This window comes from Nelumbo lutea, chromosome 7 (assembly GCF_056320005.1).
Source record: "Nelumbo lutea isolate HS-2025 chromosome 7, American lotus-T2T, whole genome shotgun sequence".
Classification (NCBI taxonomy): domain Eukaryota; kingdom Viridiplantae; phylum Streptophyta; class Magnoliopsida; order Proteales; family Nelumbonaceae; genus Nelumbo; species Nelumbo lutea.
The window spans coordinates 21,280,157-21,296,290 of NC_142690.1; the positions used below are offsets into that span (position 1 = coordinate 21,280,157).

Below are 16,134 nucleotides of genomic sequence, written 5' to 3' on the forward strand. Positions count from 1 at the left end.
ACCCATAAGAGATGTGAGGGAGAGGGGTTCTCATAAATCCCATCTTTTTCCCAATTCCCTCATTGCCTCCACTAGTACCACCATCTACTCCACTATCTTCTACTTCGCTGGTACCACCAGTTTCGGTAGTTATTACCTCTCCTCCACTGAGTAATGGTGCCATAGGAGGAACAATTTATCTTTCACCCAGCAGATGTTACATTGTCTCACCACCTCCCAATTCCTCCCTCCTCAAGCCTAGTCCAATTCTGTTTGGTTGAAGACTTCCTTTTATTTGTCTCAATTGGTCTCTTATCTATCATCACTTTCTTTAGAGAGATAGAAACAAAACTCATAAATAATAATTAGATTAGATTTGTAGATCTACAATTTGGCACAATGGAAAAGAACTTGGGAGTATCAAATTGTTTCTATACAAACATTTTGATTTGATAGTGAGATCTATATTGAATTATTTGTTCTTTCTACAAAGTTATTATCTTTCCTTTTTTATTTTTAAAATGCAAATTAAGATGGTTCTTTTCCTTTTTTTTATGTTTGTTTGGAAATATCAAAAAGTTTATGGTGGTGGAGCGGTGGTTATGCGAAACAAAATGGAATGAGGATTTGAGGATCCTCCAATTCACCAACCATGTGTTATGAGGTTGTGGAAATTAATAGCAGAAAACCATAATGGTGAAAAGAACGATGGTTCTGGGAAACCAAAAGAGTCAGAACGTTCCCTATGGAGAATAGTGGGAGAAGCAACGGTGGTGGTAGTTTGGCAAAATAGAGAACACCCACTTAATAAATCTTTTAAAAGGGATCGGTTTCAACTTTCATGTTTCAGTAGATTTACATGGAGTGGTTGAATTCGAAATTGAAATCACGATATGTCTCATTGGAAAGAATTTCTGTGTCACCTGTCTGGTAGGAAACAAAAAGGGCAGTGCTGGTGAGGATAAAGGGTTTGTTGGTGAGAATAGACTCATGTTATCCTCCACCAAATTTGTATCTCATGGCTAGCCTGGGTGGTCAAAACTTATTTGTTTTTCATGACTAAATTTCTAAAATAATTAAATAAATTAAACGAGCATCTTGAGACATCTGTTAAATTGTTCACACATGTGCAACATTCATAATGTGTGATGCTAATGTGTCGTGATATGTTTGGATGTATAGAAAGTTATGTAGAAGGGACTGTGCAGGAGATCCAAGCTCAATTTTAAAACACTGTACCAAAGTATTTCTAATAAGTGTTGCACCAAACTACCAAGCTATAGAAAGGAAACTTACTTGAGAAGCCAAAATTTGAGCTTTTAAGTCAAAATTTGAGCTTTAGAAGTACTTATTTTAACAAACCACTCAAGGTTGTTTGGTAACTAACTTTCCAAATCACTTATTATGTTTTTAAGCACTTATTGGGGTGGGGATGTTTGGTAAGTTACTTTCCCCATAAGTGCTTATATTGACACAAATGAGAATTTTAGCCCTTACTTCACTCATACATATATACAATGCTTTTCACATGTTATACTATACATTTCAACTAAGTGTCAATGTGGACCCCACTTCATGACAACTGAGAGCCCACGTGGACCCAATTAATAATAATAATAATAATAATAATAATAATAATAATAATAATAATAATAATAATAATAATATTCAACCAGGGAGCCATTGACTTTCATTGAATGCCTGTCATTTGTTCTTCATGGGATTGCTCCCGCCTTTCATTGAATGCCTGACAATATCCACTCAACATCTTGTCGCATATCACTCTCCTAAGCCAGTGAATCTCCACCAAACATGGGCCTTGATCTTTTCTTCATCATTACAGCTTGTGAATCCATGCACATTGGAGATACTAGGCTTCCAGTTGATGTCAGGCAGTTGTCAACAGAGCAATCCCCAACTTGAGTTGGCCAGTTTGAAGCAGATTTCCCTTCAAGAGCTGCAAAAATCTTAGATAAGTTAGGCATTTTGATGATGTCTAGTGGGACCATACCCAGACAATCATTAGAAACTTTGATCGCCAATTCAGAGAGCTCTTGCCTGGCAGCTTCAGGCCCAACTAATGCTATGGTTTGCTCAGTGAGAGCCTTGCAGGCTTTCTCAAGTATGGACTGCAGATATCTGCCTTGCGCTTTAATCTGAAGGTGGAGATGTCACTGGACCTCCAGTTGCTCATGCAATCTTCTTTGGACTTCCATTTGCACCCGCAAAGCCTCAGTAACATGGTAACCATCTTGAGCCATCATTCTTGATGATGCTAATGAAGATGATGAAACAACACTCTGACTTTCATCTTTAGAACTGTTAGTGAACTCCTTGCATGATTGCTTTCCTAGACGATATTTCTGTAGATGAGATTTCAAATGATACAGGGTAAGTCCCTTTACACCCATTGTCCTCATAATGGTCTTTGGTGTCGCTTTGTTAGGGCCACCCAAATGAGTAGTAGCATCTACAAATTTCTCATGGAGCTCAGTTGTCCATCGTAACCGAGGCTTCGAATCAGTAGTGTGAACCAGACAAGTGTTACCAGGTAGACTAGTGCCTTCAAGAGATCCCTATAAATCTTCATGGTCAACGCTCCCATCAAGCGAGTGAATCCCATAGTACATTTTCCCTTCTGCTTTCTTCTGAGGCCAGGTGCCCTGAAAATCTTTAGACCCAGTTAGTGATCAGGGCCCCCAAAAGCTTTGTAAATCCAAAGAGTTGTTCTTACAGGGGAGCTCAAGTGTAGATCTGCGAAGAATAGGGAGTTCAAGTTAGAAAAAAAAACCAAAAAAATGATTAAATGATAAAAATGACTTCAGAAAATAGAGGAAAGTGGCCAAACAACAGGTCCACCGACCACTTTTCCTCATCGCTGATCATCATCGGTGGACCTGCAACTGGTGCACCGCTACCTGGTAGAGATGTTCGAATGAATGGAGGAGGTATATCCCTTGCATGGGGGTATTTTAGGTATTAAAAGAAAATATTAGGGACTGATTCGTTCCATTTTTTTGGAGAAGTACTTCTTCAAGAAGTGAGGAAAAGAAAACCAACTTGAAGTCACTTTTTTAAAGTACTTTTTAAAGTACTTCTTCCCCACATTTTACCAAACACACAAAACCACTTAATGTGTGGTCCCAACTCTTAAAATAAGTACTTATAAGTGTTCTCAAACAGGGGTTAAATCGGTAAATATCTACACAAGAATTATTGGATTTGTTAGTTGTAAGTACAAGACAATGCCATGATTCACTTGTCTATTCATTTCAGATGTTAACTGAGAATTTGATAAAGTTCACAAAAATGGAAGCCTAAATACGATTTTGATTTTCAAACTCTTTAGGTGCTTAATTGAGCTTTTAAAGGTGATAAAGAGGGAAAAACAAATTGCTTCCTACAATTTATTATAGTTATTAATACTTAAAATTAACCTAGCAAATTTCCTAAACAGTTTCTTACACCACGTTAGAGAACTCAATCTGGAATGGAGTATTTGAATTTTGAAGTGTTCCTCGGCAGTATTTGCTTCGATTTATTAGAAGCTAATACTTCTCCTTAGCATATTAGAACCATTCTCTCTAATTGTAAAGCTTACATGTTCAGTGGTATATACATCAAGAGTTGCAAATAGGCCATGTTTGGTTCTAACTCTCATTCTTTGTCTCTCTTACTCAAGATAAAATTTTAAAATGAAGAAAGAATGAATAAAAATGAGTAGTTTGAGAAAATATTATTATGAACGAAATGCATTTTTTTTTCTAAAAATATGATTTTTTTTTCAAACTGATAAGTGCCATATATTGTTCATTTTCATTATTCTAAAAAGGCAGTCATAAATTGCTGGCCTAGGTCTCCAAAACCATCGACATAGATGTTTATTGGTGTATGGTTGATGGTCAATGTCCACCGACGTAAGTTTCCATGTCAACCCACCAATAAAATCTATGGTGACAATTTTGTAGACCTAGGTTAGTGGTTTATGACCACTGGAATAAAGCTTTTTTATGAATGAAAATAAACAATATAGGGCATGGTTATTTTTCATGCTGCAAGTTACTTCAATTTTTGTGTTATAAGCTGATTTTTCATTCTAAAAAGAACGAGGCCCATGGCAAGAATATTGTAACCAAATGCTTATTTATTCTTGCCCATTCTTGCTCAGGATGAGCAAGAATTAAAAGGATGAGGCCCATAGCAATGAACCAAACATGGCATAAGGTGGCTCATAATCTAGATAAATTCTTCTCTATCTCTTATATCTATTCTTGGTGAAGGTCCTTGATTTTCTGGCTACAACTTTTATGGTCTGTTTGGTTGCTGAGAAAGGATGTGATGAGAAGGGATGGGATGAGAAGATAAAGTTTATTTTCTCATTCCTACCACCCTATGTTTGGTTCTTGAGATCAGTTATCCTACCAAATATGTTTCCTACTGTTTTATTGTTAAGAAAAATTATAGATTAAAAATTATAAAAATGTCTACTTTTTTGTTTAATTAAAAATTACAAAAATTACATAAAATACAGATTGTTGAAAACCAATTCTACAACTAGGATCAATAAATCTGCATAGGGGTTTATTAGATCTAAAAAATAAGAAGCAAGATGGAAGGAATACCTGATAGTGCTTTAAAGAGTCTAAAAAATGAAAAACACCACTGTAATTTAGTAGATCTAGCACAAGGGGTTGCAAATCTAAAAAACATGATGGATCCCGTTCTGACATACACTATATACACACAACCATCAGACGATTGGGTGATAATGGAAAAGGAGAGAAAAAGAAGAGCATCACCTTCGGTGGCCATGCCTTCTATTTTTCTCTTATCTGCATCTACTATGACAAGGCCTAAGAGTCAAATCTGAAAAACACAAACATGTTAGACCTACATCACTAAATTCATCCGGTGGAAAAACGGCGACATAAAATGGTATTACCTTCGCCAGCGATGAAGAAGATGATGGTTGGAGATGTGACCATTGAAGGTGTGAAGCTTGAATGGGGAAGAATGAAAATGAGTGCAAAACGAGAAAAAAGTGTTCAAATGACGTATCCTTTGTCAAAAATGATGACGAAGACAATGGAGTTGTGATCGTTGGGGTGTTTGAAGCTCGGTTAAGAAGTAGAGGAACTACTGCTTTCAATAAAATTTTCCCACTTAGTTCTCACTATTTTCGTTTCTTAATGGGGTCACACCTATTTGGTGAGACCCTGCATCCCTATTTTTGTGAACCCATTTCTCATCGCGTCTTAGCGTTTCTCCCAAATCAAACGCGAAAAAAGAGGAATATAAAGAGAATGTTCTTCCTTTCTCATCCCTATCGTGGCAACCAAACAGACTGTTAGTAACGATATATCCTGAGCATTTGTTCCATGAATTTCACTTGATTAGGCTTAAAAAATTAATAAAGTCCTTGACAATATTCAACTTTTGATTTTAATTGGTACTTACTAGCAACCTCCAAATCCCCAATATCCTTCTTAAAATGCAAATCTACAATATAGTTTGCATTGTCCGTGACGAAGGGCTCATCATTTTCCCCACGTCTTGAGCTTGGTGACACCTCGTACTTAAACAACTTCTACAACCAGTCAATCGTGAAATCTGTAGCAAAAGGGAACAATCTTAATTGTCATTACAAGACCGCTACCCCCTCCCAAATGATCTACTATTTATTGGAATCAAGCTCAGCTTGAAGTTTAGTTTGGACTAGTCATTTATGCAAGTTGTGTTTGAATGGCTCATCAATAGCTTACAACTTGATTTGTGTCCACCCTTATATCTAATTATGAGGGCAAAAAATGTAATTTGAACTAATGTTTCTCACCTCATCCAATTTTCTTTCATTGAACCTTATGTTTCAAGACATTAACTCCTATTATCATTCAATGAATCATTTTCTTGAATAAAACAACCCTATTTATGAATTTAGTCACTCTATGATTGTGAGGACAAAAATGTAATTTGAACTATTCCTTTTCACTTCATTCAGTTTCATCCTATCAATACCAAGTCTTATATTTAAGGTATTAACTTCCAATATCTCTCATTGAATTCTATTTTTAAGCAAATTTTCTTACCAATAAATTCTATCAAATAGATTTATATTCAATACTTTTAACAATATCAAGTCCATGTTTTTTAAAATTGACCTAAATTTGAAATTGTTCTTCTATCCTAGTGGTAGGTAAGCAATTCAACTATCTGGGTTAAATGGGTCAAGCCATGATGCCATGGTTAAATAATAAAACTTTTAAAATAGCAATAAATACAAAAAGAAAATAGAAAAAATTATACTAGAAATTGAGCACATCTTTAATATTTTATATTTAATCATATTGAAGAAAAAGATAAGTATGATAAATAATAGTTGTTTTTATTAACGTTGGATATGAAATACAAATTTTGAAAGCAGCCCAAAAAATTAAATTGCTTTCCTATTTGGTGGTAGGTCAATAGTTTAACCTTTTGGGTCGAATCTATTAATTGTTGATGTTATAATTAAATAATAAAATTTAAAAAAATACAAACACCAAAATTACAAAAAATATAAATTTTGTAGAAAACATTTGGGCACATCTCTAATATATTAAATAAAAATAAATGTGGTAAATAAGAATTATTTCATACACATAGAAATATATAAAAAAATTGTAAAAAAAATTTAAAAACATATCATTACCTTTATCATCATCATCTAAAATTGTCACATGCAAAAGCATATGAACATTTAATAGTGCTATCAAGTGGCATGATAATTGTATTTGATGTACCATTTGAAGACAATTGAAACACTAATTGGTTCAGTAACAAGAATGGTTTTAGTAAGAAAACAATTTTGCATGAAATTATACCAAATTACTGATTCTAGTGTTTTCAACCCATCACCAACTTTGCTAGTCAGACTAGTGATCCATCGGATCACAACACTAGTTCGAGTTAACCTCCAACTTACCATTTTACAAAAACCTTATGACCATGCAGTTTATTGCTTTTAGTCGTTCAATTGTAATCCATCGACTTATTGAGCCATACAATTGAATCGTGATCCATTGGTCCAAAGGGGAGAATAGCTCAAGCTTTGGGGTCGAGTTTTAGAAAATTGAGGTAAAAATTTTAATATTCACTTCATTTAAAAGAACAAGCTTTTTGATATTTTTAATCATGCAATTGAATTCATTTCCTATATTTTCTATTTTATAAAAATAAAATGATAAGAAATATATTAATTTCTCAACATGGTATCAGAGCAGAGTTTAATATATTTTAAATTTAAGATATATCAAACATCACTCTGATACCATATTGATATATATAATATATTTTTTATAACATTTATTAATCTTCATCAAACAATAAATATAAAAGTACAAGATGACTTTTTCAACCGATGTGGGACAAAAGAAGGGTACTAACTTTTGTGGGATTCAAAAGTTTGTTTAACAATCTCACACTACACACTATCATTCCAGTGGAGACAAGAGGGCCCAACTTGTCAGGCTCAACCAATATACTCCATCTCGATGTGCCCAAAGTGCACCCTCGGCCACACCCTTCATCAAAACGTTAATCATCTAAAATACATGGTAGAAAAGGATCAGATGGCAATAGCTTTGTTCAGGATTAGAAGGCAGATTTTGGTGTATTCTCTTTGAGAAAGAAACACGTGTCTTTAAATTAAAAACAAATTCGTAGGAGATCAGATCTGCTCCTCACATAAGGCGTTCACACCAAGCTCACAGGCACATCTTATATGTTGTTATTCATGGGAGATATTCCCGATGAGCATGTGAGGTTGGTGTGGGGCACCTTATGTGAGAGTAGATCCAGCTTCAGTATCACGTGATTTGTAAATTTTACAAGAGTTTTATATTATTATCGTCATTCCTGCCCTGTGTTGGGAACAACTCCCGATGATGACATCATCATTTCTAGTATTATCATTGGGAGATGTTTGTGATACACGGTGGGGATGTGTTATGGGACGTTCTGGTGGGGGGGGGGGGGGGCGCTGATACGGATTTGGTCAAGCGGTCGTGAGTTAAAAAGTCTGAACATTCTACTTTTGGTTTTATCCTTCAACTCACTCAAATAATAATAATACTTTAATGCCCCATTCACTTTTTGGTAAGTCACTTACTCGGGTAAAAGCACTTACATGGGTAAGTGTTTTATAGGAAAGATTTACCCAGATAAGTGCATTTACCCATGTTCTTTTATTTCCTATGTAAATAAGGCAATGCCAACCTTAGCCATAAAAATTTCATTATTAAAAGGAGCATTTTTGTCCCATCTAAGTATTGGCAACTTTCCCCTAGATGGGAAAGTTAATTTATTCACCTAAAAGATAGGTACCCAGAAAAAAAACTTTTACTGATCCCCACATAAATCTGAAAAAATGAACTTGGATTTCTTGGTCAATGGGAATCAAAATCCCATAGACCAATTTTCCCCCCTCTCAAAATCCAAAAAAAGAACACCCCCTAAAACTATTTATATAAAAAATTTAAAATCAGATTAAAATAATAAAATGTTCTAACGATGTATGAAGTTTGGGTTCTACTTTTGTTTTGAAATAAAAATAATGTGCAATCTTTCAACAAATGGAAGGTTGCTTCTTTGTTGCAAGTTGGTCGATTGCACTTAGAATCTGCTGCCCACAAATTGTTTTCACATCCTTATCCATAGAAATACCAAAGCAGATGTTTTCAATCTGCAGTTATTATGTCCCATTGGTAGGAATGTGGGAACAGCTTGTGGGTAATAGATCCAAACTTGGTCGGTTGATGGTCATAGATAGGGAGGCAAATTAAGTGAGTTGGGCTGATTTTAAGGTCAACTCAAATAATAACCCTAAATATTGGGTCTAAGGCCCAAGACCAGATTGGGGCAATGGTCAGCCCAAAAATTGACATGCTTGGTTTGGGCTCAAGTTTGAGCTGAACTTAGGTTAAAGCAAGTTTGTTAGGCCCAATGTATTAAAAAATTGCATGAACCCTTTTAGTATCACTAATCTAAACCTTGAGTCCGATTATAATGCCAGAAAGGCATCATACGTAAAAATATTTATAGCCAATCAATTGGCATAAAAAAATGTTATCAGTTGGGTGATTTTTTATAAAAATTTCACGGGGGGTTTTGACTGGTCAAAGCCCTTCTAATATCATGTCATTCCAGCATTATAGTTTTTCTCCAAACTTTTAAATATGAAATTTGTATATTTTTGCATATAAGTTTGCATGTTTGCATATATATGTGTGTATGCATGTATATATATTACCGGGCTGGGTTTGGGCAGGGTTCGAGTTACCCAGGGGCTAGGCTCAGACCCAAATAAAAAAATAGATAAAGCTGGGGTTTTGGGCCCAGCTATCCCAAAGGTTAAAAGTCCAAACCCAATCCATGAAAAATTATGGTCCAGACTGGTCTGGGCTTGAGTTAGGCCTTTCCAAGTTGCACCCGTACTAATGAAATCTGCAATGCACATCATTCCTAATCATTTTATGTCTAGGTCATCAAGATCATCATGGACATTAATCAAAAAGGCATCTATAGTGTATTTTCAAAGATGCTTTTTTTTTTTTTTTTACAAGTCACTACCTTAACCCATAAATTGTCCCTTTGAAAGATTATTCCATCGAATTTTGCTATATTTGCAGCATTAACTATTCCATTTTCTTGAGATCCATGCCTAGAGCCATTGGTTTGTTCTTCTCCTTTCCCCAAAGAAAGTTCTTTTATAATCTGTATATTTCTTCCACTATTCTTTTTGGGGAATCTAAACAATCTCATTAAGTATTGGGGCATTATCCCTACTGTTTCTTTTAGAAGTGTAGTCTTTCCCCTCAAAGGAGAGTGTTTTCTATTTCCATCTTGCTGCTTTCTTTTTGACTTTCTTTTATATTCTTCCATTTATTTGAATATACTTTGTAGTTTTCTTAAGATGATCTTTGAGATGGTTTTCCATTTATTTTGGAGTTGCCCTCTGGCTAAAGCCATTTTGTTTGCTAGTCCTCCTTTAGTATGCAAAATTATGATACAAAATCATTCCTCAAAAAGCTTATTGAAATGGATAGCTAGTTATTTTTAATACATTTGGGCTGTCAGGAACTCCATTGTTTACCAAAGTCCTCATAAACTTATTCATTAATCACTCTCTATTGGAATGTTTTACAGAGAGCCGGGCACTCCCTATTGATAATCTTCCTAGCAGAGGGATCCTATAGGAAAAGAGATTACTGGAGGCCTCCTCCAACAGTCCAACTGGGTTTAAAAAAATTAATTGTGATGGGGGCTGAATTTCTGATGGTTCTGATGGCTGCAAATGTGAACCAAGTACAAATATAGCTCTTGGTTCTATTTTTCTGGTGATCTTAAATCACTAGTGGTGTGTTTGGTTTGAAAGAAAAGGTAGGAAAATCTGGTGCATTGAATTTTAAATCTGACATATAATTAGGATAATGGAAATATTATAAAATAAGATTAAGTTTAATCAGCACCATAGCATGCGTATTTACCCAACTAAGTTTTCTTTATTTTTGTTTAGAAAAAAAAAAAAATTTTAAGAGAACGCTTGCAAAAATGCATTGGTGCTAAATACCATATAGGTCAACTTAGTGGTTGAACTACTTGAACCACGAGCCTGTGGTCTTTCTGGTTTGATGAATATGCTTCATTTAGATCATCTGTTAAAAGCTTATGCGACTTAAAAAAAGAATTTCTTAATAGATTCAATTTTTTTCTGAACATGTTCAATTGTGCACGTTTACTATTATTCCTTTTTATTGTTATACACTATTTCATAAACCTGTTGGGTTAATTTAGGGGCCGTTTGGCAAGTTTATTTTGAAAGGTTTTCTTAAAGTTTTGATAGTCAAAAGATTGATGTGAGCTTTTCAATTAAGATTTTAGCAATTTGAAGACTGTTTGGTTAAGGCACATCTTTCCACATGAAGATGAGTTGAAAAAAAGACAAAAAGCTCCATTTGGAACTTCTCAAAAACAGCTCAAAAGGGCTTCTCGTGTCTTCTCGGGGCTGCGACTTTTGACGATTAGATCTTTTTCCACCCAAATGAAAAAAGACCAAAATGTGAGCTGCCAGATTTCTAAAAGACCAACAAATCTATGCAAAAAGACATGTCAAACATGGCATTTTAATAAATTTTCTTGTATCTTGTTTCTCTCTTTTGTTATGATAAGAGAGGTTCAACTCCTAAATTTCCTAGGAAACCAAGGGGACATTTGGCAATTCTTTCCATGCAGTCTTTCAGACTTTTCAAAGTTCAAAAGATCAAAATTTGGTCTTTTTTTTTCCATTTGGCAATAAAAGATGAGAGGCCCATGCTCGAGAAAGCTCACAGAAACCCAAAACGAATAAATTGGGTAGTGTAATTTGAAGCTTCCCATCTTTTCACATCTACAATCTTTTGTCTAACATCTCAATAGACCATGCTAGACCATAATACTTACCAAACGGTCTTATCTTGAAAGACAAACTCCAAGAACCTCTATACATTCTTTTGATCTGTTAGGTTGTCGGAAAAAATCTACTTAGAAAGACTTGCCAAACAACCCCATGCTTTTATGGGCTTATAAGATAGAATGTATAATGGCTTATAGTTTTGGACTAGTGGTCCTGCATTTGGCATTCCTTATTTTAAGGGCTTATCTTCTTTTTACTATTAAAAACTCATTGTTCATTAGGGCATTTTAATTACAAAAAGGAGATAAGTCCTTAAAATAAGGAATGCCGAATGTAACAAAGAAATAAAGTAATATATGTATTACCATATATGGGCATCAAGGATATAACAAATATTTAATAAGATTGATCATTTAAGCTTAATTTAGAAGGAATACAAATATAAATACGTGGAGTGTAAATACATACAAAATATAAGATTTTACACACTACATATTTGTTTTTATGTTCCTTCCGAACTGAGTATTAAGAATTGTTTGATCATGTCAAATGCTTAAATGTTTGTATGGACAAATTTTATTAATGATATATAAAGGAAAAATATTGGAAGGAGAATTTTGGACAAGAAACCTCATGGAGGCTATTGCCCTATTGGGTTTGGGCTTGGGCCTCGAATCGGGTTCAAACTTTCCAAGGCTTTTGGCCTAGGCCAACGGTCAACCGGCAACGGACGTCGGGACGTGCCGAATGGTTCAGCGCGGTGGGGTCACCTTTCCACGTGTTTTATGCATCTAAGAAGTTCCATTCTTATGCTCATCAGACGGTTAATTTCATCCCAACATGCAATCTCTTAGGTGGGATCCACGTCAGTGGTGGTCCCACTGGGAACACGTGGCAGAACTGGGGCCTTGCTCAATTATGAAATCCGGTCTCCTGTGGTCCCAGTCTCCCAGAGAGACCACGCTCCCATAAACTTCGAGCCTTCGGCTTTGGGGTTACTCAAGTCAAGCGCAGTCTGCCACTGGATTACTTTGGACTCGGACCTTAAGACAGGTCTAGCAACGATTGTAAGACATAATAAAGCCGTTGAATTACTAGATATCCAACGGTCAAAATTTCATTGGAATAAGACCGTTGGGAAGAGGCGTCCCTTGCCCGGGTTCAAAAGGGTGAGAAGACCGTAGAGGAGCAGAAGCGGAGGACTGGAGGAGGAGACGAAGAGGACGAGGAGGAGTTGCAGAGACAGAGAGGGTAGAAGTGGTTGTTGGAGAAGAAGAAGAGGAGGAGGAAGAAGAAAGATTGCAGAGAGAGAGGCAGAGAGATCACTTGTTGCTTCTCGACAATCCTCGTAGAGAAACCAAACCTAGATCGTCGTTCGTTGCAATCCTTGCAAAACAACAGAAATGGCGTCAAGAGCTGTTGCTTCACAGCAACCAAGAGGTATACTTGCTTCTAAACTCTTTCGTATCGGTCTTTCTGATTCTGTTTCTGTACTTTATGTGGTAGATTCTACCCATTTCTTTGTGTTCTTTTCTACATTTCTCCAATCCGCAACTCGGTTCATATCTAACGGTCATATTCATCAATCATTTTCTCCTTGATAGTTTCCCAAACTTTGTGAGATGGGCCTTCGTAATTTTGTTTTAATCTATTGATCTGAACAGATTTTTGTTGTTCATTTCTTTTGGTTCTTTTTATCTAGTTCTTTCTATTTTCTCTATGATTTTTCCTTTGATTTATGATGTCATTTCTCTTGATTAAAAAATTGAGCAAAAGTGGGGCATTTTCGTCTGTGTTGATCCGATCTGGGTCTGTTTCTTTCTTTCTTCTTTTTACCATGCTTTATCACGAGTTTATTCATAAAAAATATGCAGATGGAGCAGTTGCCGGGGCCGGAAAACAGAAGATGGCTGCAACCAGAGGACATAACCGGCGGGCACTGGGAGATATTGGTAATGTGGTTACTATTCCAGGTATCGATGGGAAGCCTAAGCAGGAGTTTTCTCGTCCTCTAACAAGGTCTCTCTCTCTCTCTCTCTCTCTCTGTTTGCCTGTGAATGGTTCGTTTTCTTCCTTTCTTTCAGTTCCTGAATTTCGTTCATAATTTTTAGGAGTTTCTGTGCACAACTACTCGCCAATGCACAAGCCGCGGCACAAGAGAATAACAAGGTAAATCCCAAACACACTCTCCTATCTCAACATTTTCTTGATTTCTCATCCAAAGTTTGAATCGTTCAGTCCAAATAATGGTACATATTGGACTTCAGATTCTGAAGAAACCACCTGCAGTCCTTGTTGATGGAGCGGTGGCTGCTCCAAAAGGAGTGGCTGCTGCAAAGCCTGCTCGAAAGAAGGTTTCTGTGAAGCCAACCCCGGACACTGGAATGGAGATAAGCCCCAAAAAGGACGTGACTCAAACAGAAGAAGGCACTAAAAAGGAGAGCTCCATATCTCAGAGATCATCCAGGAAGAAAATCCAGACTCTCACTTCAATCCTAACTGCTCGAAGCAAGGTAACTTTCTGATTCTGAAATCATCCACATTCCTTCCATTGTTCTTAGTAGATCATCCCTTATTTGTTTTTCCTGTTTCTTTTGATTCCCCTCAGGCTGCTTGTGGCATTCCTGATAAGCCCAAGGAACCCAGTTTTGACATTGATTCTGCAGATACCAATAACCATTTGGCAGTGGTCGACTATGTTGAAGATATATACAAGTTTTACAAGCTCGAAGAGGTATTATTCTTCTTCGATTTCATCTTGCTTTATCTAATTCTGCATCTGTCTGTGTGTTTGATTGATAATTGGATGTTCCCAATTCTTGATACAGAACGCAAGCCGAGTTCACGACTACATGCATTCGCAGCCTGATATTAACGAGAAGATGAGATCAATCCTTGTGGACTGGTTGATAGAAGTTCATTACAAGTTCGAGCTCAGGCCTGAAACTCTCTACCTTACCATCCATGTAATTGACCGGTTCCTATCTATGAAAGCAGTTCCAAGGAGAGAGCTGCAGCTACTTGGCATTGGTGCTATTCTCATAGCCAGCAAATATGAAGAGATATGGGCTCCAGAGGTAGAATCTTAGCTTCTAAAACGGTCCAGTTGGATACTGTTCTTGTTTATGATAAATTGATCTAAATTTGGTGGAAATTTGCAGGTCAATGACTTGGTTCTCATATCAGATAGAGCATATAGCAGAGAACAGATTTTGGCCATGGAGAAAGCAATATTGGGCAAGCTGGAATGGACCTTGACAGTCCCTACACCTTACTTGTTCCTTGTTCGTTTCATCAAGGCAGCTGCCTCTGATGAGAAGGTGCGCAATATTGGGCAGGCTTGCAGCTTACAACTATCAATTTGAATTCAGTTTTCTGAGAGATTTTCTGATGACCCATATTCCTTGTTTCTTAAAAATTAGATGGAAAACATGATCTTCTTCATGGCGGAGCTTGGTTTGATGCACTACGAGACAATAAGGTATTGTCCATCAATGGTGGCCGCTTCAGCAGTCTATGCAGCACAGTGCACCCTGAACAAGAGTCCTCTTTGGAGTGAAACTCTCAAGTTCCACACAGGATTCTCAGAGTCTCAGCTCATGTACGCCCTCTTCTTTCCTTGGTGTTAATTCCATTGAGGGTGTGAAGTTTAATGAAATATAGTAGTAACTTGGCTATTTTTCTTCTTTTTTTTCTTCTCTGCCAACAGGGACTGTGCTAAACTGCTGGTTCACTTCCATTCAATAGCAGCAGAGACTAAGCTAAGAGCAGTGTACAAGAAATATTCAGATCCTCAACTTGGCGCTGTTGCTTTGCTGCCTCCAGCCAAAAACCTTTTGACTGGAGTGACACACTGATCAGACTCCAACCGTCAATTTGATTGATCTTGTTTTTATTCATTTTTTATTCAACAAATGCATGAATTCTTCAAGGTTGGGTTGCCACTAAGATAGTCTATTTGTCTTAGATGAATGACTGGGAATTAGGCAAGAAAGCCTTTGAATGATTCTTTAAACAAGAATTATTTTTGTATAACCAATTCAGCTCGGTTGTTGATTTTTCAAAATAAATGAAGATTATTTGTCTTGTCATTGGAAATTCTGGTGGATTTTAGCAATATACATTGGGCAGAAGGAAATGAAAAAAACTTGCTATGGCCTTTTGTTTTTTATACATGTGATGTGGCTTTGGTAATGACACATTAAACAGAACAGACTGGCGCAGGAACTTTGATGATGATGATGATGCGGCTTTGGTCCTCAACAATCAACATCATCAACATCATGTTGCTATAAAAATTCACTATGGATGAAGTTGCTATAAAAATACCAAATTACAAGCATGGATTTGATCTGCTAATCCCTAAATTTCAGCTTCAACAACCATTTAGGGAATTGGGATCATGACTAGAAACACTACAGCCGCATATTGGGTACATCTCTCCTATTTTATGTTGTCATTCTTATGACCAGATTCTGTGGACTACCATTTGGTTCAGCTTTTGGTTTTGTCATTCAGCTTCAACAACCATTTAGTTCCAGCTTTTGGTTTTAGGACATTTTTGCACTGTTCCAAAACTGAGCCCAAGGTTCCAACACTACAGCCGCATATTTGTACTCTTTCCAACACTTTCCATTTTTGCACTGTCCCATTTCTTTCTTCTTGCAAAGAGAGTTGAGAGAAAAGTGAATTAAGGAAATTTTCCATAGCAAACCTGCAACTATGTT

At 36.4% G+C, this 16,134-nt stretch overlaps 1 protein-coding gene and 1 pseudogene across 2 annotated transcripts; one reads left to right on the forward strand and one right to left on the reverse strand.

The window, feature by feature from the left end:
• Nucleotides 1-1,715: 1,715 nt before the first annotated feature.
• LOC148845575 (protein PHR1-LIKE 3 pseudogene) lies at nt 1,716-2,609 on the reverse strand (annotated as a pseudogene).
• Nucleotides 2,610-12,514: 9,905 nt separating this feature from the next.
• On the forward strand, nt 12,515-15,505 carry CYC1BAT (Cyclin family protein). 2 transcript variants are annotated; one of them, XM_088955020.1, is made up of 9 exons: nt 12,515-12,847; nt 13,282-13,426; nt 13,519-13,576; nt 13,675-13,920; nt 14,016-14,141; nt 14,236-14,484; nt 14,569-14,727; nt 14,830-15,008; nt 15,117-15,505. In XM_088955020.1, exons 1-9 carry the CDS (start codon nt 12,811-12,813, stop codon nt 15,262-15,264), a joined length of 1,347 nt encoding a protein of 448 aa, XP_088811146.1. In that variant the 5' UTR covers nt 12,515-12,810; the 3' UTR covers nt 15,265-15,505. The 2 variants fall into 2 exon arrangements, with proteins under 2 accessions (XP_088811146.1, XP_088811147.1); XM_088955021.1 differs by having other exon boundaries at nt 12,598-12,847; nt 13,646-13,920.
• The last annotated feature ends 629 nt before the right edge of the window (nt 15,506-16,134 follow it).